Here is a 22,638-nt window from a genome sequence, read left to right as displayed (position 1 = left end):
CTCAAATATCAAAGGGTTGTAGCAGACTATGGAGTAAAGGGCCTGGACTTAGTCTCCTGGGAGCCACTAAAAGATTTTGAGTAGAGGGATAATATGGGCAAAGTGGTGATTTAGGAAGATTTGTTGAGAGAGGCTGTCTGCTGTACTTGCCACAGCCTCACCGGCAAACAGTTAGCTTCAAATCTGTATCCTCAATTTTAACTGCTCTTCTGAACTCTAGACCTAGGGTTCCAACTGTCAGCAAGAAGGTCCTGCTAACACTTCATTATTTTTCTTCTCCTTTACCCAACCTGTGCACAGCCAATCTGTGCCTCCTTCTGTTTTCCTAATCTCAAGACACTACTCCTCCCAGTTGCTAGAAACATTATTTGACCAACATTTGTTGACTAGAAACATTGGAATTGTTTTGAACCCTCCCTTTCCTTACCATATCTAGTCACTATTTAAGGGCTATTGTTTCTGCCTCTATTTTATCTTGCAGATCTTGACTGCCCTCCTTTAATCCCTGCTGCCTCTGCCCTAATTCATGCTCTTAGATTTCTTTCTTGGTTTGTCATGGTAGACATCTAGCTTGCCTTGTACCTCTTAGTTGTCTGTCTGCTGCAGTCTGGCCTTCAGTTCAGTGCCAGATTAATCCTTCCAAAACACCCTCTTGCTCAGAAAATCTCAGTGTTACTATTTTATTTACTGAATTAAGTACATACTCCTTCAGTTTTCTGGAGTGATTTAACCTCAGATGACCTTGCTAGCTTCCTTTCTCATTATGTTGCTAATTGTAGGCTATGCATAGCTATACTATTCCCTGAAACATATCCTCTGTACTTACACATGTCCCAATCCCTGCTCCTGCTTTTTCTTCCGTTGGGCATTCTTTTTGTTGTTGTTGTTGTTAACGTTTATTTATTTTTGAGACAGAGAGAGACAGAGCATGAACGGGGGAGGGGCAGAGAGAGAGGGAGACACAGAATCTGAAACAGGCTCCAGGCTCTGAGCTGTCAGCACAGAGCCTGACACAGGGCTCGAACTCACAGACCATGAAATCATGACCTGAGCCGAAGTCTGACGCTTAACCGACCGAGCCACCCAGGCGCCCCCCCGTTTGGCATTCTTTAACTCCTTTTTGGGCTGCCCAAATCCTAATTGTTATGCAAGGTTTAGTTCAAGCATCATGCCTTCCATGACTCTTCTCCAGCCCTCTATCAGAATTAGCTAACTCTGTGATTATCAGCATCATGTTGTGTAGCTTGTATATGGTGTGTTATTTGCTTGATAATATTGTTAATTATTTACATATTGGTCTTTGCACTAGGTTGTAAACCTCGTGAGGTCAAGGCACAGGCCTTTTCTGACTATCTATTTCCCTTCTCTGTCAGCTCAGGTATCTCAGTTTGACATTTCCAGGTAGTTGGTGCTTCTTGGGCTTCTTGAACCATTTGTGATTTTTCTGTGGCCCCTGGGGAAACAAGCAAAAGCTATTCTCTTATTTGCTTTTTTAATGATTTATAATGCACTGGGACTATGTTATAGGCTACGTTGGATTAGAACACAGAGCTTTGCACTGCAAATGCAGGCTTTAATTCCAATTTTAGGCCTATTGTCAAATTGTTTCTGGCAGAGTAGGACAGATAGACGTGTAAACAGTGATATCTTGTACCAAGCACAAGAGGAAGATCACCTCAACTAGTGTGTATAAGGGATAGGAAAAGCTCCTGGAGGAAGTGATGGTTGAGTTGAATACAGAACAATAAGTAATCGGAGAAAAGGGAACTATATTCCAAGCAGAGGGAACAGTAAATACAGGGGAAGATTACATTCGGCAAGAATGTTCAGGAAGGCTGAAAGAATTTTTATGAAACAGGAGAGAGGAATGAGTGGCATACAGGCAGCACATCATAATGGGTCTTAGATGCTGAGACAAAAAGTTTAAATATTATCCTGAATGGAGGCATCAGGCTTTGGAATCCAGTGGAGCTGAGTTCAGATTTGACTTCATTATCTACCTTGTGATCTCTGAAAAATTACTTACCCTCTCTAGGCTTTATTTTTCCAGTAAAATAATATTTAATTTTCAGGGTTGTTGAGCATTAGAAGCAATATATGTAAGGTGTGTAGCACATAAGCAGGTGTTCAATAAATGTTAACTGTTAATATTATTAGGAGGATACAGAGTCATTGAAGGATTTTAAGTCAGACAGTAAGAAGATTAGTTTTGCCAGAAAGATGGCTGGCAGCATTGAGAAGGATAGTGTCTTAATTTGGGCTGCCATAATAAAACCACACACATGGTAGCTTACACAACACACCTTGATTTCTCACAGTTCTGGAGGCTGGAAGTCCAAGATCAAGGCAACTGCAAATGTGTTGTCTGGTGAGAGCCCTCTTGCTGGTTCATAGACTGCTGTCTTCTCACTGTACCCTCACATGGCGGAGAGAGGACTGTCTGGGGTCCTTTTATAAAGAACCACCTTTTTATAAGGCTCCACCCCCTTGACCTAATCATGTTCCGAAGGCCTCACCTCCTGATACTATCACAGTGGGGGGTTAGGATTTCAACATATAAGTTTAGGGGAGGAGATACAAACATTCAGTCCTCAACACATGGGTTATAGTAGGGAAACCTGTTAGAAACAGAGGGAAAAGAAAAGTTCCATTTTAGACAAATTGAATTTGAGATGAGCATGAAATAAATGTTTAGGAGGCAATTAGGCATATGGGAGTGGTATTTAGGATGAAAGCGTGAGCTTAAGATATGGATTTGAAAATTATCAGTTATGATTGAAAACATAGGAGTAGATGAAGTCATTCTGGGAGAATGGAGAGAACAGCTCTTCGTAACTTTTTTTAAAAGCTGTGTTTTTGGGGGGCACCTGGGTGGCTCAGTTGGTTGATAAGCATCTGACTTCAGCTCAGGTCATGATCTCCCGGTTTGTGAGTTTGAGCCCCCGTCATGCTCTTTGCTGACAGCTCAGAGCCTGGACCCTCCTTCGGATTCTCCCTCTCTCTCTGCCCCTTCCTCACTTTCATGCTCTCTCTCTCTCTCTCTCTCTCTCTCTCTCTCTCTCTCTCTCAAAAATAAACATTAAAAAAAATAAAAACAAATAAAAGCTATGTTTTTCCCCTTCCACCATGCACATAACACCCACCTGTATCTTAAGAATACAGAATGAAGGAAAGAGGGTGAAGGATGAGTAAACATATAAGGAGTGAGCAGAAGAGAAGGAATAACCCAAAGAGGAAGAGGAACACTAGGGTAGAATGGAGTCTGAGATTCATGAGGGAGAGTGGGTTTAAAAGCTGAAGGAATGATCAGCAGTGTCATTTGAATTGACAGGAAGGTGATTGTGGAGAAAGCAGTTTCAGTGAATTTGTGGGGCTGGAGGCCACACAGGTCACATGGGGGACTAGGAGGAGAGGAAGTGGAGACAACATTGTCATCATACTTGTTCAGGAAGCCAAGGGGAAAGGAAAGAGAGAAGTTAAAGATATACAAGCTAGGGGATAATTGTTGGATTAAGGTTCCTGAGGGAAGAGAAGAGATGGGATCCAGATTTTAGGTGGAAGGACTTGCCTAAGTTACAGGAAGGACATCTCTGCCAGTGAAACAAAAAGAAAGAAAATTAGGGTATATTGGTAGCTCAGTGGACTGTAATGCCCTTAATAAAAGTTGGAAACAAGTATTAAATCCTTCTAATTAAGTAATCCCTGAATGATTAATTGGTGCCTCAATATGTACAATCTTAGAATTTCCCAGTGGGCAGTTGGGTTTTTTGTTGTCAGTTCATAGCCTTTGGTGGGGCCAAGTTTATAAGAAGCATCAAAAATATGGCCTTTTCTTTGATTGACTTGGGTACCTTTGAAAATTGTACCTTTGCTGGGCCTGGAATTAAATTAGGGATTTGTGTGTAGGAAGCCAAACCTAAAACTTATTTTAAAAGTTTCAAAGTCTGAGCTGTTTGGAGCATTTTGAAGGTATAATAGTTAAAGTTGCTCTTTGGCTTCCCTGATGAATTTCCTTGCTAAAAATATTAATGATCTTAAACCCCAGGTACTGCAGTATCCTTGTCTTAATGCTTAAATCGGAAAGAACTTGCATATAATTGATGGGTCTGCAACACAGGATCCTAAAAAAGAATCCTCCAGCTTTGGGGCACTGTTGTTCCATAAAACCCGTTTCTGAGGAGCTTCTGGCTCAGCTCTAAAGCAGGCTAGCTGGTCTTGAAAAGGGCTTGTAATCACGTTGCCCTTAGTAATTATGTTCAGAGTAAGTACTCAGACCTCTCACTCCTGAATTGAAAGTCAGTTTTTTAGCTATTAGAAACATGACTGATATGAGAACATTAGGTCTACCTAGCGCATTATTGTCCTGTAAGGACTTGGTAGGTGAATAGAATAGCTTATGGATATAGTAAGATGGAATGAACAGTCTCCATCATGCCCGTTGCATCTTTAGGTCTAAAATAAAGGAGGCAGTGGACTAAAGAGAAATCCTATGAATTCCGCCTCTTTAAAATGTTGATTAGTTTAGGGGCACCTGGGTGGCTCAGTCGGCTGGGTGTCCGACTCTTGATCTTGGCTCGGGTCTTGCTCTTAGGGTGGTGAGTTCAAGCCCCATGTTGGGCTCCGCGCTGGGCATGAAATCCATTTAAAAAAAAAAGTTGATCAGTTTAAAAGGACATTTGTTAACTTTTCCAACTATGTATTAACCTGTCACAGCAAACGCATACAGCTTTTGTGATAAAATAAATTCTGAAAAGAAAAATAAGAAGGAAAACTTGTGTCTCCAGGGTGAGAATTTTGTAAAATTAGAAACAGGCCACTCTTGGTTAAGAAGGTATTAAGTGTAGTGAAGCAGAATGGGTTTGGTAGTGGTGAAAATGTAGGGGGTGGGGCAGAACTTTCAGTTGGCTTTTTGTTTTCTCATCATGGCTGCATGTTTCAGCACACAGGTGACACTGCGCTGTTGGCTTTTTTACCTGTTGGACTGTTTTCTTGTAGGTAACTTGGCTGTGATTTCATTCTGTGTGTTTTGTTAGCCAGTCTTCTAATCATATATTGGCCAGTCAAGAAAGTTTTTGTTTTAGGTCACATCCTGCAGAGCTTTAGCTGTTAGCAGCTTTGGGAGATACAAAAAGTAAAGCATGGTCTCCTTCCTTAAGGAGTTAATGATCTCATGGGTGATGTGAGAGTAAGCATATTAAAAGCCAGGACTCTATATATAAGTGCTGACTGAGTGATTAGCATAGTAAGAACCATAAAAATGTGTAGGACAAAGAGACTGTTGAGCCTGGAGTTGTCAAGAAAGGCTGCCAGAGTAGTTTTCTCAAGCATACATCTGATCATGTCATCTCCTATTTAAAATCTTTCAAAGCTTCCTCTTACCTATCTCTACCAATTTCTTAGTGGTAAAGTTTGAACTCCTTTGTTTGCAAGAACGGTCATGATTTGACCCATGCCATCCTATCTAGTTTTAAATCTCTCCACTACCTAATATACATCCTGTCTTTCAACCATCCTTGATTCTGTGCTCTTCTCTGAACATAAGCTCCCAGTTGTCTCCATGAATTTGCATTACATGAAACTTCGTGTAGTAGCTTTGTCCCTTCCTTTTAATTCCTGGCTAACTTCTACTCATCTTTTAAGGTTTAGGTAGAGTCATTCATCTGGAAACTTTCACTAACTGCTCATGTTTCCCTCTCCTGTTCAGGTAGCTTAACCATTTCTCTTGTGTTCTTGAGCACTCTGTGCTTAGCTCTGTTATAGCATGTATCAAACTGTACTGAAGTTATTTCTCTTTTCTGCTAGACTTTTTCTTTCTTTTCTCTTCTCTTCTCTTCTCTTCTCTTCTCTTCTCTTCTCTTCTTTTCTTTGTAGGTTCCATGCCCATTGTGGGGCTTGAACTCAGGACCCTGAGATTAGGAGTTGCCTCCACCAACTGAGGCAGCCAGGTGCCCTGTCATCTCTTTTAAAGAATAGGGACAGTGACTTTGGTATCTATTGTCAGAGTCAAACACAGGCTCTTCTAGGGACCTAGGTCCTTAATAAAGACGTATTCAAAGAAGAAATGAGTAAATGAATAAACTAAATTTTAAGGAATAAATAGCATTTGGAGAGGTAGAGAAGGAGAGATTAGCATGTCATGAAGAGAAATAGTGTGAGCAAAGTGTCAGTGATTTAGATGAGACTACAGTTGTAAGTGGATTCTTTTGTGATTGTTTTTGTTACAAGTTTTTATTTAAATTCTAGTTAGTTAACATATAGTGTAATATTGGTTTCAGGAGTAGAATTTAGTGATTCATCACTTACATATAACACCCGGTGCTCATCCCAACAAGTGCCCTCCTTAATATCCATCACCTATTTAGCTCACCCCCCACCCACTTCTCTCCAGCAACCCTCAGTTTGTTCTCTGTAGTTGAGAGTCTCATGGTTTGCCTCTCTCTCTGTCTCTCTCCCTTTTTTTCTCTTCCCCTATGTTCATCTGTTTTGTTTCTTAAATTCCACATATGATTGAAATCGTATGGTATTTGTCTTTCTCTGACTGACTTATTTCATTTAGCATAATACACTCTAGCTCCACCCACATCATTGCAAATGGCAAAATTTCATTCTTTTTGATGGCTCAGTAATATTCCATCGTGTGTGTGTGTGTGTGTGTGTGTGTGTGTGTGTGTGTGTGTATGCCACATCTCTATGCATTCATCAGTCAATGGACACTCAGGCTCTTTCCATAATTTGGCTATTGTTGATAATGCTGCCATAAACATTGGGGTGATGTGCCCCTTCGAATCAGTATTTTTGTATCCTTTGTGTAAATCCCTAGTAGTGCAATTGCTGGGTTGTAGGATAGTTCTGTTTTTAACTTTTTGAGTTATAAGTGGATTCTGATTCAGTCTGCAGATGACACAGGTTTGGAAAGGATAATGAAGATGTTAGAAAACTGAATCAGCATCTAAAAAGATCAAAATACGTTGGAATTACAGTGGTCAAATCTAATAAAGATCTTGGCTTTGAATACTTACAGGACTCTATTAAGTGAAAGCCTACACTTAAAAAAAAAATTCTAGGGGCGCCTGGGTGGCTCAGTCGGTTAGGCGTCCGACTTCAGCTTAGGTCACGATCTCGCGGTCTGTGAGTTCGAGCCCCACGTCGGGCTCTGGGCTGATGGCTCAGAGCCTAGAGCCTGCTTCCGATTCTGTGTCTCCCTCTCTCTCTGCCCCTCCCCTGTTCATGGTCTGTCTCTCTCTGTCTCAAAAAAAATAAAAAATAAAATGAAAAGTTAAGAAAAAAATTCTAACAGTTCCAAATGAGAGCCAATAGGTAGAGTTTATAGTGAAGCAGATGATGACATTTTATAGAACTATTAAATCAATATGTATTGCCTTAGGAGGTAGTAAATTCTCTATTAAATCTTAAATATCAGGAATATTATAGAAGCATGCAGGATCTGGGCACACCTTTCAACCCCGAATAGATGATTCTTTGTTGTTGAAGGGAATCATGTTTCAGCAGGGAATAACACTAGATAACTAATTCTAACTCCTAAGTTCTGTGGTATATAGTAGGAAGAGATCAGTGTTCTTGCAAGGCAGGAAAGGATTCAAAGCTGAAAAGAAGGATGTGAAGTTCAGACCAGAGACAGGGATGAGGTAGCCTTACCAAATGGCTATAAACTTAGAAATGTGAGCAGGTAGTACATTCACCTAGAAGTAGAGAGAGAGTGTTGGCATTATTTGGAATGGTGCCTATGTGACCCTTACTAGGTAGTCAGTTAGAAAGGAAGAACCAGGCAGCGGGGAGGGAAAACCGCACTGATGTTTGTGTGGATTGCTAGTGAACCAGAGTTCTATACTTCTGCCACTTTCTTCTCTGGAATGCTGACTGACTTGGAGCAAAAAATGGAAGAGTTGAGCAATGTGGTAATTCAGGTTTGCAGATTGTCACGGTGAATGTAGTGGTAGAAGGTTAGGCAGATGACAGTTCCTGGGGTATTAATGATGGCAGCTTTGAATTGCTTAACTGTGTTGTCTAGCATAGACTGGAATAATCTTAGATGCTCTTAAAGGGAATGGAGTGATGAAGGTTAGGAATGATTAGAGGTACAGAAGGTTGATAAAGATGACTGTTAAGTAGGTATGTTTGGAGCAGAAATGAGGCCCAGGAATGGCAGCGTGATGGCTGGATATGCACAGGAGATCAAGTAATTTGAGGATGCCAGAGGGTGCCTATGAAGATAATCAGTGTGAACTAAGTTGTTGCGGACGTTAAGGTAGATTTACCATGTGGAGGGGGACAGGTGGCAGGGAGTGGTCCATGACAGCAAGGATGATTTGAATAAGGTAGTATGGGGATAGCATAGGCTTCAAATAGAAGAAAAAGAGCAAGGCTGATGGATCAGTTGGGAAGCACGCTGGGGAATTGGTGGGTGTGGTAGAAAGGGAGTCCTCTGCAAGACCAGGCCTCTGGAACAGTGATTGCCAAGTATTGGCAGTCATGTATTTGTTAAAGAGGTGCACAAAATGGAGAATGAAGAATTTGCCTACAAAGAAGTGGCTCTGTAAGACTTAGGAGAAGGAAGGGGTGGGGGAGATGTGCAGTGTGGGTAAACTGAGCAGCTTTCTGACTTTGCCTGATTGGTAAAGGCTGGTGAGGAAAGTAGGACAGGAGAGGGTAGGGGCAGAGCATTGGTCAGGCAGATCAGTTTGCAGAGAGGGAGATGTAACCACTGCCAATACAAGGGTCCCAAATGCCAAGGCCACTCCACCTCTTCTGCAGGTGGTGTTCACAGCTTTGGCTTTATGGAGGTTGTTTTGGGGGAAGCAGAGAATCACTCACTCCCCAGAGGATTATGATGTTAAAGAGACTTCGCCACAATATGGTTTCTGAGCCATATGGGATTCTGTCTCATCTGTAAAGCGGCAACATGGTCGGGACAGGGGAGGAAGTCCAGAGAGGCCAAATCTTCCCAACAACAAGACACTTCTCATGGGTCTATGGAAACTATCTTCACAGTCCACGGAGAAGCTGGGGTGTGGACGAAGCTGGCGTGTGGGAACTTGTCTGGGCAGCACTAAGCCAGTGCCTTCTCTGTGTTTCCTTTACAGATGAACGGGACCGTGTTCAGAAGAAGACATTCACCAAATGGGTCAATAAGCACCTGATGAAGGTAGGACTCCTTCACAGATGTTGCACTGGCACCTCTGGCTGCTCTTCAGCTGGATTTATCAGTCTTGTCTCTTGGGTAGTTCAGATTGCTTGTCATGTGCTCAGTGTAGATACACATGTGACTTTTTAAAAATAACTAACATAGTCATAACAGTGTGGAAACTTGTACTGATCGGTTTCTTGGAGACGACAGTAATAAATGCCATTACCTCAGAAGGTTGAGGGTTGAGGTTGCCGGGGGGTGATTCCTAGATTCAAAGAACACTTTGTTCCTAGCTTTATAAATTATCTTCTAAGCTCCCTTCTTTATTTTTTTTCTAGATTTGACCACTGTGTAAGGATGGGGAAGAGGGGCTTTTATTCTCTAAGTGTACAAATCGTAAATGTTTAAGCAGTTTTTACATGTGCATATACATTATAACCACCATGCAGTTTAAGATGCAGAGTACTTCCAGAATTGCTGGCAGGGGGGTTGGTGGGGAGGGACAGATTTTATTATTATTTTTAAATAGAGGAGAAACCTAGGCAGAGGCCTCTTATAATTTTTTTTTTAACATTTATTTTTGAGACAGAGAGAGACAGAGCATGAACGGGGGAGAGGCAGAGAGAGAGAGGGAGACACAGAATTGTAAGCAGGCTCCAGGCTCTGAGCCATCAGCCCAGAGCCCGACGCGGGGCTCGAACTCACGGACCGCGAGATCGTGACCTGAGCTGAAGCTGGACGCTTAACCGACTGAGCCACCCGGGCACCCCAAGCAGAGGCCTGTTAAAAGCCCACCTCAGGGAGCGCCTGGATGGCTCACTTGGTTGAGTGTCTGACTTCAGCTCAGGTCATGATCTCATAGTTTGTGAGTTCGAGCCCCACATTGAGCTTGCTGCTGTCATTGTAGAGCCCGCTTCAGATCCTCTGTCACCGCTTCTCTCTGTCCCTCCCCTGCTCACACTCTCGCTCTCAAAATAAATAAAAACATTAAAAACACACACACACACCTCAGGCTAAGCAGTGTGACTAATATGGCAGTCAATATTTGAAAACAAAAGTTTTGAATATTGTATAATAATTACTCAAATAATTCAGAAAATTTTGAGTTATATTGATTACTGCTCTGGGAAAGGTCACCAGTGACCTCTTAATTGCTGTATCCAGTAGCCTGGTTTTGTCTTTCTCTTATTTGATTTCTCTACAGCATCTGATACTGTTGACTAATTTATTATTCCTTAAAACCCTCTTTTATTTCTCCTACACTGCTTTTTCCTGAATTACCTCTTTCCTCTATGAATGCCTTTTTCATGCCTCTCTGACTGGCCTTTCTTTCTGACTTCTCCATGTTGCTGGTCCCTAGGGACCTAACCTTACCCATTTTCTAGTTCTGTTCTCTGTACTCGTCTTTGGCAGTCTCTTGTGTTAGTCACAGGGATCACTGGTGGCGCGGAATGCAAGAAAGCACAGGAAGAAAAAGAATACAAGGTGATCTCATAGAATCTGGTGTCTGGAGGCAGCTAGGCTTTATGAAAAACTAAACATTATCAGGCAGCTACTCTTTTTTTTTTTTTTTTTCAACGTTTATTTATTTTTGGGACAGAGAGAGACAGAGCATGAACGGGGGAGGGGCAGAGAGAGAGGGAGACACAGAATCGGAAACAGGCTCCAGGCTCTGAGCCATCAGCCCAGAGCCTGACGCGGGGCTCGAACTCCCGGACCGCGAGATCGTGACCTGGCTGAAGTCGGACGCTTAACCGACTGCGCCACCCAGGCGCCCCGCAGCTACTCTCTTTTTATGAGGCCTTGTGTTCTTTCACTTTTATTTCTTTCTGTATGCCTCCTGTGTCTCTGCATTTCTCCCATTGCTTGTGTGTAAGCTGTGGTGGTTGTCTCTCAAATGGTGATATAAACCCTTGTGGCTGCAGCATTCTGAAGACAATAGAAAATCTGATCGGCTGGGGTTTCTTTTTCCTCCATGGGTCAGGTGTCCATCTATAGCTCAGTAATCTGTAGCTAGGGAGATGGTTACATAAATTAAACATACCTCCTTAGGGCCACTTGTTTAATGGGAATTGCAGTTGAGGGCAGTTTTCAAACTATAAAGTATGGATAAGGACATAATGAGGGGCACCTGGGTGGCTCAGTCTGTTAAGCGTCTGACTCTTGATTTCAGCTCAAGTCATGATCTGTTGGTTCTCTCTGAGATTAAGCCCCACGTGTGGCTCTATGTTAATAGCGCAGAGCCTGCTCAGCATTCTTTCTCTGCCACTTATGTGTGCACACGCACTCTCTCAAAAAAAAAAAAAGGACATAATAATAGAGCCATTTCCTATATTCTTTCCTAAGCCAAAGACCGTGTACTAGACACGTTCATCTGGATGTCACTCAGACATATCTTATATTCAACACATCCCAAATTGCTAAATATTTTCACTCACGTACCTAGCTGTCCAAATTAGGAACCTAGAATCGTACTATTTTCAGCCTGCCAATCATCCCCTTGTCACCAGCTCCAGTCACTCACTTCCAACTCAGAAAATGCTTGCATCTGACTTTTCCTCTCTATCTCCATGACTTCTGTTCTAGTCTAGGACCTCTTCAGCTTGCCTTGACCACTGTAATAGTTCCCAATATTGTTTTCTGTAGTAACAATGTTAAGGAAAATAGTTTACTGAGTGCTTCCTGTAAAGCGGACATTCTGTACTAAGTCCCTTACATGCATTATCTCATTTAATCCTCACTGACGATTGCTGTAGACTCTATAATTTTCCCATTTTATCAATGAGGAAAATGAGGTTTAGGGAGGTTAACTTGTTCAAGGTCACACCACTAGAAAGAGGCAGAACTGAAATTTTAGAATTCAGGCAGCCTAAAGTCTAGAACTTGTGCTGTTAACATCAGTAATGGCCCCGGCTTCTGCCTACGTTTCCAGCCTCAGAGTGTTGAATTTCCCTCCTACCTCAGGCTCTTGCTGAACCATGTGCCATGCTATTTTATGACTCTGTATCTTTGCTCATGCTGCTTTCTCTGTGTGGAGCCTTCTCCAGCTCTGTTTTACCTGCATAATACCAATTTAACACCTCCTCAATAAATATTTCCCGGAATCTCCCATATGGAATTGACTACCCTTTTCTTTGTGCCCTCACTGTATTCCTTACATACTTCTGTTACAGTATTTATATACATTCCATATTTTCTGTTTGATTGTAACTTGAAGGCAGATCTTATGTCTTATTTTGTTAGTGTCAGAAGAAAGAAGAAAGGAAGAGACACATGGAGAGAAAATTGCTATTCCCCTCTAATTCCTTCAGTGTGTACCATTTGCCCTCAGTTTGGTGACACAGAACTCTGTCATGATGCAGAACCCTTCCCAAGCTGGTTCCAAGCTGCCCAGCTTCATTTGCAGGCATTCTCGCCTGTGTGGCCTGTGCTTGGTCACATGACACAACTCAGTGCTCCCTAAACACTGTGTGCTTTCACACCTCTTTGCTTATTCATTTCTCTCTCCCGGGAATGCACATCCCAGTGTCCTCTGCCTGGCCATCACCCACTTACCCTTTAAGGCCCAGCTCCAATATCACCTTCCTGAGAATCTGACCTCCAGTCCTTAGACTAAATTAATTGCCACTCTCTGTTCCACACCACTTTGAAGTGATGCCTCGTGTGCTCACTCATTGGTCTCCTCCGTCGGTGCACTCACTGAGGGCTAGGGTTTGTATTGTACTACTTTGTCTACTATGTACTGCACCACAGATGTGAGAAGTACCCAGTATTTGTTGCCCTGAGTAATATTCTAATAGTGCTTTATAGCTTATAAAGCACATTCTTATCTGGCTTGATTCTTATAATAACTGAAGGAAGTAAAGGTTTTTAATCCTCTCGATGCTCACAACTAAGGAAAGTGAGAGTCAGAATGATAAAGTGACTTTCCCAAGATCATACAGCTGGTGGAAGGATGGAGCTAGGGATCACTCACAAGTCTCATGATGAAAATTACTTGTTCTTTCTACTAAATATGCCCCCAATTTATTTTTTCATGCCTCATCTCTAACAATCAGAAGAACTGAATTTATCCTGACTCAGGCTTGTCCCTTAAACTTTGTACTTTGAATACAAATGCACTGGCTCGCTGCTGTTGCTGGTTGGACCTCTGCCTCAGTGCTGTGTGATGACAGGAGGCCCAGGGAGGGAGAAACCAGATGAATACAGCGGAGCATTGTTAGAAATTGGAAGCTGGCCAGAACTTTACTTCAGTCCCCGGCTATTTTTCATCTCTTCTCAGACACCCAGCCAAGGGCATTTCTCATCTAGGGATATTTCAGAGGGAGTCACTGCTAATCAGAATCACTGCTCCATGCTGGCATCCTTTGAACTTTGGTCTGAGAATTACAGATCGAGATTTGCTTTTTGTAGTTCAGGCATCCCTTGCTGTGCTCCCCAAGTACACCCAGATTAACGTGGCCATTGGCAAGTAGATGGATATAAGATCAAAGCAACCAAGCCTCCTAAGTTCTGGATTTAGTTGACCTAGGATCCCTTGGATCCCCAGCTATCTCTGTGGGAAACAGTTTGTTGTGGAATAAGCAAATTAATTCTTCTTTCTTAGTTGAGAACACTGTTGGTCCAATCTTAAAAGAGATTTGCTAAGGCTGTTAGCATCTTAATATATAAGTAACCTAGTTTAGAATGCAAGCCTACAAACCCAAGAGTTCTGAGCATATACTAGAACCATCAAAAGGAAAAATCTAGAGTTTTGTTATTTAAAAAAAATTTTTTTTTCAAGTAGACTCCTCACCCAACGTAGGGCTCGAACTCATGACCTCGAGATGAAGAGTTGCATGCTCTACTGGTCAAGCCAGCCAGGCACCCCCAAATATCCAAAGTTTTAAATGAGCGCGGGTCTTTCACAGGTAAAAAGTCTGGGACAATTATAATCTGTTTTTTTAGCATTAGCTTTTAGGCTTTTCCTCAAGGATAAATTTGGCCATGGAATCAATATGGAATTCCCCTTACAGTTTAGAAATCTGAGTTCAGGGGCACCTGGGTGGCTCGGTTGGTTAAGCATCCAACTTCAGCTCAGGTCACAAGCTCCCGGTTTGTGTGTTCGAGCCCCACATCAGGCTCTGTGCTGAGAGCTCAGAGCCCAGAGCCTACTTCAAATTCTGTCTCCCTTGCTCTCTGCCCCTCCCCTACTTGTGCTGTGTCTCTCACTGTCTCTCAAAATGGAATAAATGTTAAAAAAAAAAAAAAAGAAAGAAATCTATGAATTCAGGGGCGCCTGGGTGGCTCAGTCAGTTGAGCATCTGACTTTGGTTCAGGTCATGATCTCACGGTTCATGGGTTCAAGCTCCGTGTTGGGCTCTGTGCTGACAGCTTGCTCAGAGCCTGGAGCCTGCTTTGGATTCTGTGTCTCGCTCTCTCTGGCCCTCCCCCGCTCACTCTGTGTCTCACTGTCTCTCTCAAAAATAAAATAAAAACATTTAAAAAAAAGTTACTAGGTTCACTTTTACATACCCTGTACCTTTTATAAGTGTAGATGAGAATAAATAACATATTCTTCTCTTTAAAACTTTCTTCTCTGACCTGTTTATCATTCTTCAACATAGTTTGGGTCAAGGAAATTGAGCTGCTTGTGTTTCTTTTAAGTCTTAGAGGAAAGGTTTTTTTGATCAGGGTTTCTGCAGGTGTCAAAGAATACCACATGACAATCCTTGGTTCTCTTTGGGAAAGGAAGAGGTCCTCTTAATATGTCCTTTCTACCCTTCAAGCATCATGGAAACCTTGTGAAGGGAAAGAGCACTGAACTTGGAGTTGGGAGACAGTGATGGACACTTCCCATATCAGTGATCTTATACAGGGTACCTAACTTGACCAGGCAACACTTTTCTCATTTGCCAGCTGGGAGTGTTAAAATCCCTTTGGGCCAGATTCTGATTCCAAGTACCCAAGTGCAGTTTGTTCCCTTTGCTAAAGCTACTCAGAAATTTGGGGAAGCTGTTTCTTTTTCTGTAACTTCAAATTAATCTTTTTTTTTTTTTTAATGGGCTCTATACCCAACACGGGGCTTGAAATCATGACCCTGAACCAAGATCATGCATCTCATGCTCTACTGACTGACCCATAACACCCATAACTTCAAGTTAATCTGTAAAGGACTGGGAGAGCAGAGCTTTCCTTAGCTTATTGATGCACAGGAATTGAGGAGGACTGGCCTCGGTGGACTTGATCCCTCAAAACATAGTCATTCCTTAATTTTTAAAAATAGCTATTTTGAGATTTAATTCACGTAGCCTACAATTTACCCATGTTTAAAGTATACAATTCAGTGACTTATAGCATATTCAGAGTTGTGCAACAATCACCACAATCCATTCTAGAACCCTTTCATCATCCCCAAAAGAAACCCTGTACTCTTCAGTCATCACCCCAGTCCCTCTGTACCATCCCCCAGCCCCAGACAACCACTAATCTACTTTCTGACTCTTTAGATTTGCCTATTCTAGATATCTTTTATAAATGGAATCATACAATATGTGGTCCTTTGCTTTTTGTAAATGGCTTCTTTCACTTAGCATAATGTTTTCAGAGTTCATCCACATTATAGCATGTATCAGTATTTAATTGCCAGATAATACTCCACTGTATGGATGTGCAACATTTTGTTTACCAATTTATCAATTGATAGACATTTGGATTATTTCCACTGGCTGTTATGAACAATGAATGCTGTGAACATGCATTCATTTTTTTTTTTTTCCTGGACAGATATTTTCAGTTCTCTTGGATATTCACCTGGGAGTAGAATCACTGGGTCATATGGTAACTTGTGTTTAGCTTTTTGAGGAACTGTCAGACTGTTTACCAAAGTGACTGCACAATTTTATATTCCCACCAGCAATGTGTGAGGGTCCGTTTCTCTATATCCTCATCAACAGTTATAATCCATCTTTTTTATTATAATCATCCTCTTGGGTGTGGACTGGTATCTTACTGTAGTTTTGATTTACATTTTCCTTATGGCTAATGATTTTGAGCATCTTTTCATCAGTTTGTTAGCCATTTGTATATATTCTTTGGAGACATTCGCTAATGTTGACAGTGATTTTCACAGGGAATGCAAACAGGCAAAAACCTGAGTAGCTGAAGTTATTCACTCATCTTTTTGTTGACAGAATAGCATGAGTATTAGTTGGAGAAAAAGATACATATTGATGATTCCTGATCAGTCTTGGCTTTGTCTGACTGCCTCTAAAACATCTGATGCTTGGTCCACTGGACTTTTCCTTTTTTCCTTTTCCTTTTCCTTTTCCTTTTCCTTTTCCTTTTCCTTTTCCTTTTCCAGTCTTATTGAGACAGAGTTGACATACATCACTGTATGAGTGTAATGTGTATAGCACAATGGTTTGAGTTACATATATTATGAAATGATTAGCAGTAAGTTTAGTTAGCATCCACAATGTCATATGAATACAATAAAAAGAGAAAGCAAAAAAAGAAAAAAAATGTTTTCCTTGTAATGACAATTCTTAGGATTTATTTTTAACAACTTTCATATATATCATACAGCATTGTTAGCTTGTTTTTTTTTTTGGCTATTGGACTTTTTCTTTTATCTTTTTTTTAAAAGTTTATTTATTTTGAGAGGAAGAGGGAGAGAGTGGGGGATGGGCAGAGAGAGAATCCCAAGCAGGCTCCACACTTAGTGCAGAGCCTGATTTGGGGCTCAGTCTCTTTTTTTTTTTTTTTTTAATTTTTTTTTTTTAACGTTTATTTATTTTTGAGACAGAGAGAGACAGAGCATGAATGGGGAAGGGGCAGAGAGAGAGGGAGACACAGAATCGGAAGCAGGCTCCAGGCTCTGAGCCGTCAGCACAGAGCCCGACGCGGGGCTTGAACTCACGGACCGCGAGATCGTGACCTGAGCCGAAGTCGGCCGCTCAACCGACTGAGCCACCCAGGCGCCCCTGGGGCTCAGTCTCTTAGCTGTGAGATCATGACCTGAGCTGAAATCAAGAAAGAGTTGGTCGCTTAACCACCTGAGCCACCAGGTGCCCTGCTATTGGACTTTTTCTTAAGAGATTTATGGAAAACTTTAGAGGCAACTTGATATGTGCAGAAGAGATAAAGACTTTGGAATGGGGTAGAATTGGAGACCTGGATTTTATTGGCCTGACCGTTTACTAGCTGTGTGATCTTGGGATATGAATTGAACCCTCCAAATCCCATTTCTGTATCTGAAAATTTTCTAACATAGAAGCACTAGTGTTAGCTAGTACTTTATCCATCTGTAGGCAGAGCTGTGCCCAATATGCTTCAGAAACACTATTGTTCTCTGTTATTGAAAATTCTCAGGAAAAAATGCTCCCCTCCCTTCCCCCATTATCTCTGTCTATATCTATCTTTTATAGTTTTTCATAGTTAGTCATTATAACCAAAGACTGAGAGACAAAATAAACTCATTTCACCTAAGTTTTTTGTAAGGTGGTTGAATTTTGCTATTTGCAGGTGTAAAACATAACTGGCATTTTTAGAAGGAGATATTGAGGCCTTGATTGAAATTAACTTTGTATTTCAATATACCACCTTTTTCTTTTTAGTACTCGTGGTATTTAGTGTCCTTTTGATAATATGATCTTACTTGGTCCTCATTCCTATTATTATTCATTTAAATAATTATTCAGTGCCCATTCTTTTTTTTTTTTTTAATTTTTTTTTTTCAACGTTTATTTATTTTTGGGACAGAGAGAGACAGAGCATGAACGGGGGAGGGGCAGAGAGAGAGGGAGACACAGAATCGGAAACAGGCTCCAGGCTCTGAGCCATCAGCCCAGAGCCCGACGCGGGGCTCGAACTCACGGATCGCGAGATCGTGACCTGGCTGAAGTCGGACGCTTAACCGACTGCGCCACCCAGGCGCCCCTTCAGTGCCCATTCTTGATTTTAATACCTTATGCTCAGGTCTTACCTATCAAAAATAAGTCCCTCATTGTCATTTCTCTTTTTAACCCTTAACATCAAGTACTTCATATTTTCCCACTTTATTTATTTATTCATTTTGAACTTTTAATTCTTTTTATTTTTTTTTTTATTTGAATTAAAAAAAATTTTTTTTAACGTTTATTTATTTTTGAGACAGAGAGAGACAGAGCATGAAGGGGGGAGGGGCAGAGAGAGAAGGAGACACAGAATCGGAAGCAGGCTCCAGGCTCTGAGCCATCAGCCCAGAGCCCGACGCGGGGCTCGAACTCACGGACCGCAAGATCGTGACCTGAGCTGAAGTCGGACGCTTAACCGACTGCGCCACCCAGGCGCCCCTATTTTTTTTTATTTGAGAGGGAGAGAGAGAGCAAGCGAGTGGGGGAGAGGAGCAGAGGGAGAGAGAGAGGGGGGGGGGAATTCCAAGGAGGCTCCATGCTTAGTGCAAAGCCCGATACGGAGCTCCATCCCATGACCTTGAGATCGTGACCTGAGTCACCCAGGCACCCCTCACTTTTTTATTTATTTTTTTTAACCCACCATTCATTTATGATCTGATTTCTATTCTACCACTCTCTAGAAAACGATTCTCACAAAAAACACTGTTATTTGTAAGAAAACTAAAAAAACACTTTCTTGGTCCTTATCCTTGTCCTGGAGTATTTGATACTAGCAATAATCCACCCCTTCCTCGATCACCCTTTCTTGTTTTTTTGCCTACTTCTTTCACTGCCTTTTTCCACCCTGTTCTTTGTTGATTACTTTTCCATCTCCTGCCTTCTAATTTTGGCTATTCCCGCAGGCTCAGTCCTTAGCACTCTGTCTTCTTTCTTGCCCCTAACCCAGAAAGGCCAACATTTCCCCTGTCTTTAGCTAGCACCTCTCTGCATATGACTTCTAAACTTAAGTTCTCAGCTGACCCAAATTGAATTCTGGTATTTTCAGCTGCTTCCAGAACATTACCGTTTGTAGCTCCTTTTCTACTCTTTTAAATTCAACATATTTAAGGGGCTCCTGGGTGGCTCCCAGTCAGTTAAGTGTCCAACTCTTGATTTCAGCACAGGTCACTGTCTCACAATTTGTGAGATCGAGCCCCACGTCAGGCTCTGTGCTGGCAGCTTGGAGCCTGATTGGGATTGTCTTTCTCTGTCTCTTTCTGCTCCTCCCCACACCCTCCCCCTCAAATAAATAAATAAACTTTAAATAAAATAAATTCAGTATATTTAAAATTGAACTTACCAAATCCATTCTTTCCAACCCTCATGACCTGCTTATGCAACCATGGTGCACCATGGTTGCGCAAGCTTGAAACCTTGGACCCACTTGATGGAGAGGTCTTGAAATTTTGGAGCCACTGGTGTGCTGGAGCTAGCTTACATGGGCTCATGAGAACTGAATACTAATTCTGTGAGTTGGTTGCTAAGCACAGCCATTATGAAATATTAAATTATATAAGCTTACAATGAAATAAGTTATATTTAAAATAATGGTAATAAATACTCAAAACACATCATCATAATTATTTTACTACATGTTAATATTTTCTATGCTCTTGAAGTTAATTATGTATGCTGTATCTCTGATGGAAAAGTATATAATGGTGTGCTCTTGTACATTTCTTCCTGACATCACTTTTAGTGATAGTATATTAGTGGCTGGAAATTGGTCATGGTGGGAGTATTTACATGATGGAAATCAACAAATGCTACAAGTCTGAGCTAGATGTGTTATTTTGTTTAGACTTAAAGTGGTGGAGAAAATGTTAATATTGCCGATTAAACCAAAAAGTGTGTTATACCTGTATTCACATTGTGAATAACACAAAAATTAAAGAAATGTTCCTTTGAAGTTTGAAAGCTATTACCCAATTCGTCATGAACCATTTTCTCCAACTGGGTAATCTACCCATCACCTTCCTACTCCTTTACTCACACAGGTACAAACATGCATCTTGCATGTTTTCACCTCTGTACCTTGTCTTCTGTGGTTTTCCATCTTCTTTCTATCAAAACATTTTCTAATCCTTCCAGTTCTTTCTCTTCCAGGAAGTCTCCCCAGATATTTCCAGCCTTTATCTTTTTTTTTTTTTTAATTATTAAGTAATCTCTGCACTCAACTTGGGGCTTGAACTCATAACCCTCAGATCAAGAGTCACATCCTCTACCAACTGAACCATCCAGGCACTCCATAGCCTTTATCTTTTCGGACTCCCATTCTGTTTGGAATGCTAGAATATTACAATTGGAAATGACTATAGTACAGTTTTCCACTCAGATGTGGAAATCCAGTATCCCAGTCTCTGCTTGAAGAATTCAGTGACTAGAAACCCACGACTTCTGAAAGTAGCCCTTTTTATTGTTGTCTAGACAATTATTTATATTGAAAATTAATCTTCCTTATGCTTGCCACTACTAGTCTTCTGATTCTGTGTTGTGTCACCCCATGGAGTTGTCACTGGACTTGTAACAAACCAGAAAACCTATTTCTGCTTCCTGCAGCTATGTGACTTTAACTTCTCAAGATCTCAGCTTCCTCAGTCCCTTCGTGGATACAAGAATAAACTTCATAGGGCTGTTGTTTGGTTTAAATAAATATAAAATAAGATTATGGCTGATTATAAAGCATAGTAGTTAATGGCAAAGACTAAATTCAGAAAGACCAACCTGAGGCCAGTTTTCCCACTTGTGATCTTGGGCAAGTTATTTAACACTCTGTGCCTCATTTCCTCACATGTAAAATAGGAATAACACCTGCCTTATCAATGTGAGAGAGAGATGAGATAACGTGTACAGCATTCAGCATGGTGTTTGACATGGACCACATATTTTTCCAAAGTGAGATCTTTTTTCCCATAGTTTCAGTTCTAAAATTGGAATTATTTTTTTCACAAGGAAAATAACCCTCAAATTCACTATTAGAAATATTTGGTAAGAGAGGAGTTAAAATATAGGTACATCCTGTCAAACACTGGGTACCTAGCATTTTTGTTTCCTTTGCACTCTAGAAGGCTTTTTGGATTCTGACTGGACTCCTCCATCTGCATTGGTCATTGTATCACATTTTGGTCCATAATAATTCCTGAGAGGTTTCAGGATGGTTGACTCTCCATCTCCTTGTCCAGTCTTTCTTGAATATTGTTTAGAGTTGGCTAGAGTATGTAGTGGATCTGGCTTCTATTTTAAAAACACACATACATTTCTGGTAAGTGTTACATTTCATATGTATTGTACTCCAAAACTGAAAATTCCTGAATTTTATTATTGTTTCATATTTCAAATTCTTTAATCTGTGTTTACCTAGAATCAAAAACTCTTGTGTAGATAATAAGAGATTTTAAGACCAAATAAAAATCTGTTTCATTCTCATGCACAGGTCCGCAAGCACATCAATGATCTTTATGAAGATCTGCGGGATGGCCACAACCTAATCTCTCTGCTGGAGGTCCTCTCAGGCATCAAACTGGTGAGCTTCTCGCTTCTTCTCATGAGTGACCTCGCAAACATGGCCCTGTTAATGACATACCAGTCCATCGTGTTGAATGCCAGGACAGTGGCCGCCACTGCCTGCTCTCTGTTACTTGGGAGAAAGAAGTAGAAGACATTATTGGTGGACTTTGCTTCTAAGTCATACTTACAGTTTTAAAATGATGTAGTTTCATCTTAATGTGAATTGATCTGTCATATTCTCATTTCTTGATGGAATCAGGTATCGGTTTTATTCCTTTCATATGCATTTTTTTTCTCCTTATTTGTTCTTTATCTACTTGTTGGTACACTATTTCAGGAACAATAGATTCACATTTAAAGATTTTTTTTAGTGGGATGCCTGGGTGGCTCAGTCAGTTAAGTGTCCAACTCTTGATTTCGGCTCAGGTCATGATCTCGAAGTTCCTGAGTTTGAGCCCCGCATTGGGCTTTGCGCTGACAGTGTGGAACCTGCTTGGAATTCTCTCTCTGCCCCTCCCCTGCTCTTAGGCGTGCACTCTCTTTCTCTCTCTCTCTCTCTCTCTCTCTCTCTCTAAATAAATAAATAAATAAATAAACTTAAAAAAAATAAAGATTCTTTTTAGTAAGGTATATTTTTCTTTCTAGAGTTTTCTTTCTAGTCTATATAGATGCTCCTATTTTCCCATCTGTTGTGAATTGTTTTATTTTCTGTATTCAGCTAAGGATATGAAGTTTATATTAAAAGCCCTGGTATTTAAGGGTGCCTGGGTGACTCAGTCGATTAAGTGTCCAACTCTTGATTTTGATTCATGTCATGATCTCACGGTTCATGAGTTCAAACCCCGAGTTGGGCTCTGTGCTGACAGCAGGGAACCAGCATGGGATTCTCTGTCCCTCTCCCTCTCCCTCTCCCTCTCCCTCTCCCTCTCCCTCTCCCTCTCCTTCTCTCTGCCCCTCCCCTGCCCACATGTGCTCTCCCTCTCTCTTTCTCTCTCAAAGTAAATTAATAAACTTAAAAAAAAATCCTAGGTATATAGAGTTATTGTTTCCAGTTCACCTCACTTTCTTCCT

At 41.2% G+C, this 22,638-nt stretch overlaps 1 protein-coding gene across 13 annotated transcripts in view; it reads left to right on the top strand.

The window, feature by feature from the left end:
• Positions 1–22,638, top strand: part of MACF1 (microtubule actin crosslinking factor 1) — a 231,296-nt gene that overhangs the window by 14,917 nt on the left and 193,741 nt on the right. For all 13 annotated transcript variants that reach the window (XM_047084219.1, XM_047084220.1, XM_047084212.1 and 10 more), the window contains exons 2-3: positions 9,102–9,163; positions 21,494–21,583. In XM_047084219.1, the coding sequence (XP_046940175.1) occupies positions 9,102–9,163; positions 21,494–21,583 (152 nt within the window). The remainder of the gene's footprint in view (positions 1–9,101; positions 9,164–21,493; positions 21,584–22,638) is intronic.

The sequence above is a fragment of the Lynx rufus genome, unplaced genomic scaffold (genome assembly GCF_022079265.1).
Source record: "Lynx rufus isolate CCGP_SWC_20201006 ecotype Redwood Valley unplaced genomic scaffold, mLynRuf1.p SCAF_2, whole genome shotgun sequence".
Taxonomy (NCBI): domain Eukaryota; kingdom Metazoa; phylum Chordata; class Mammalia; order Carnivora; family Felidae; genus Lynx; species Lynx rufus.
This window is presented reverse-complemented; position numbering and strand designations above follow the sequence as displayed.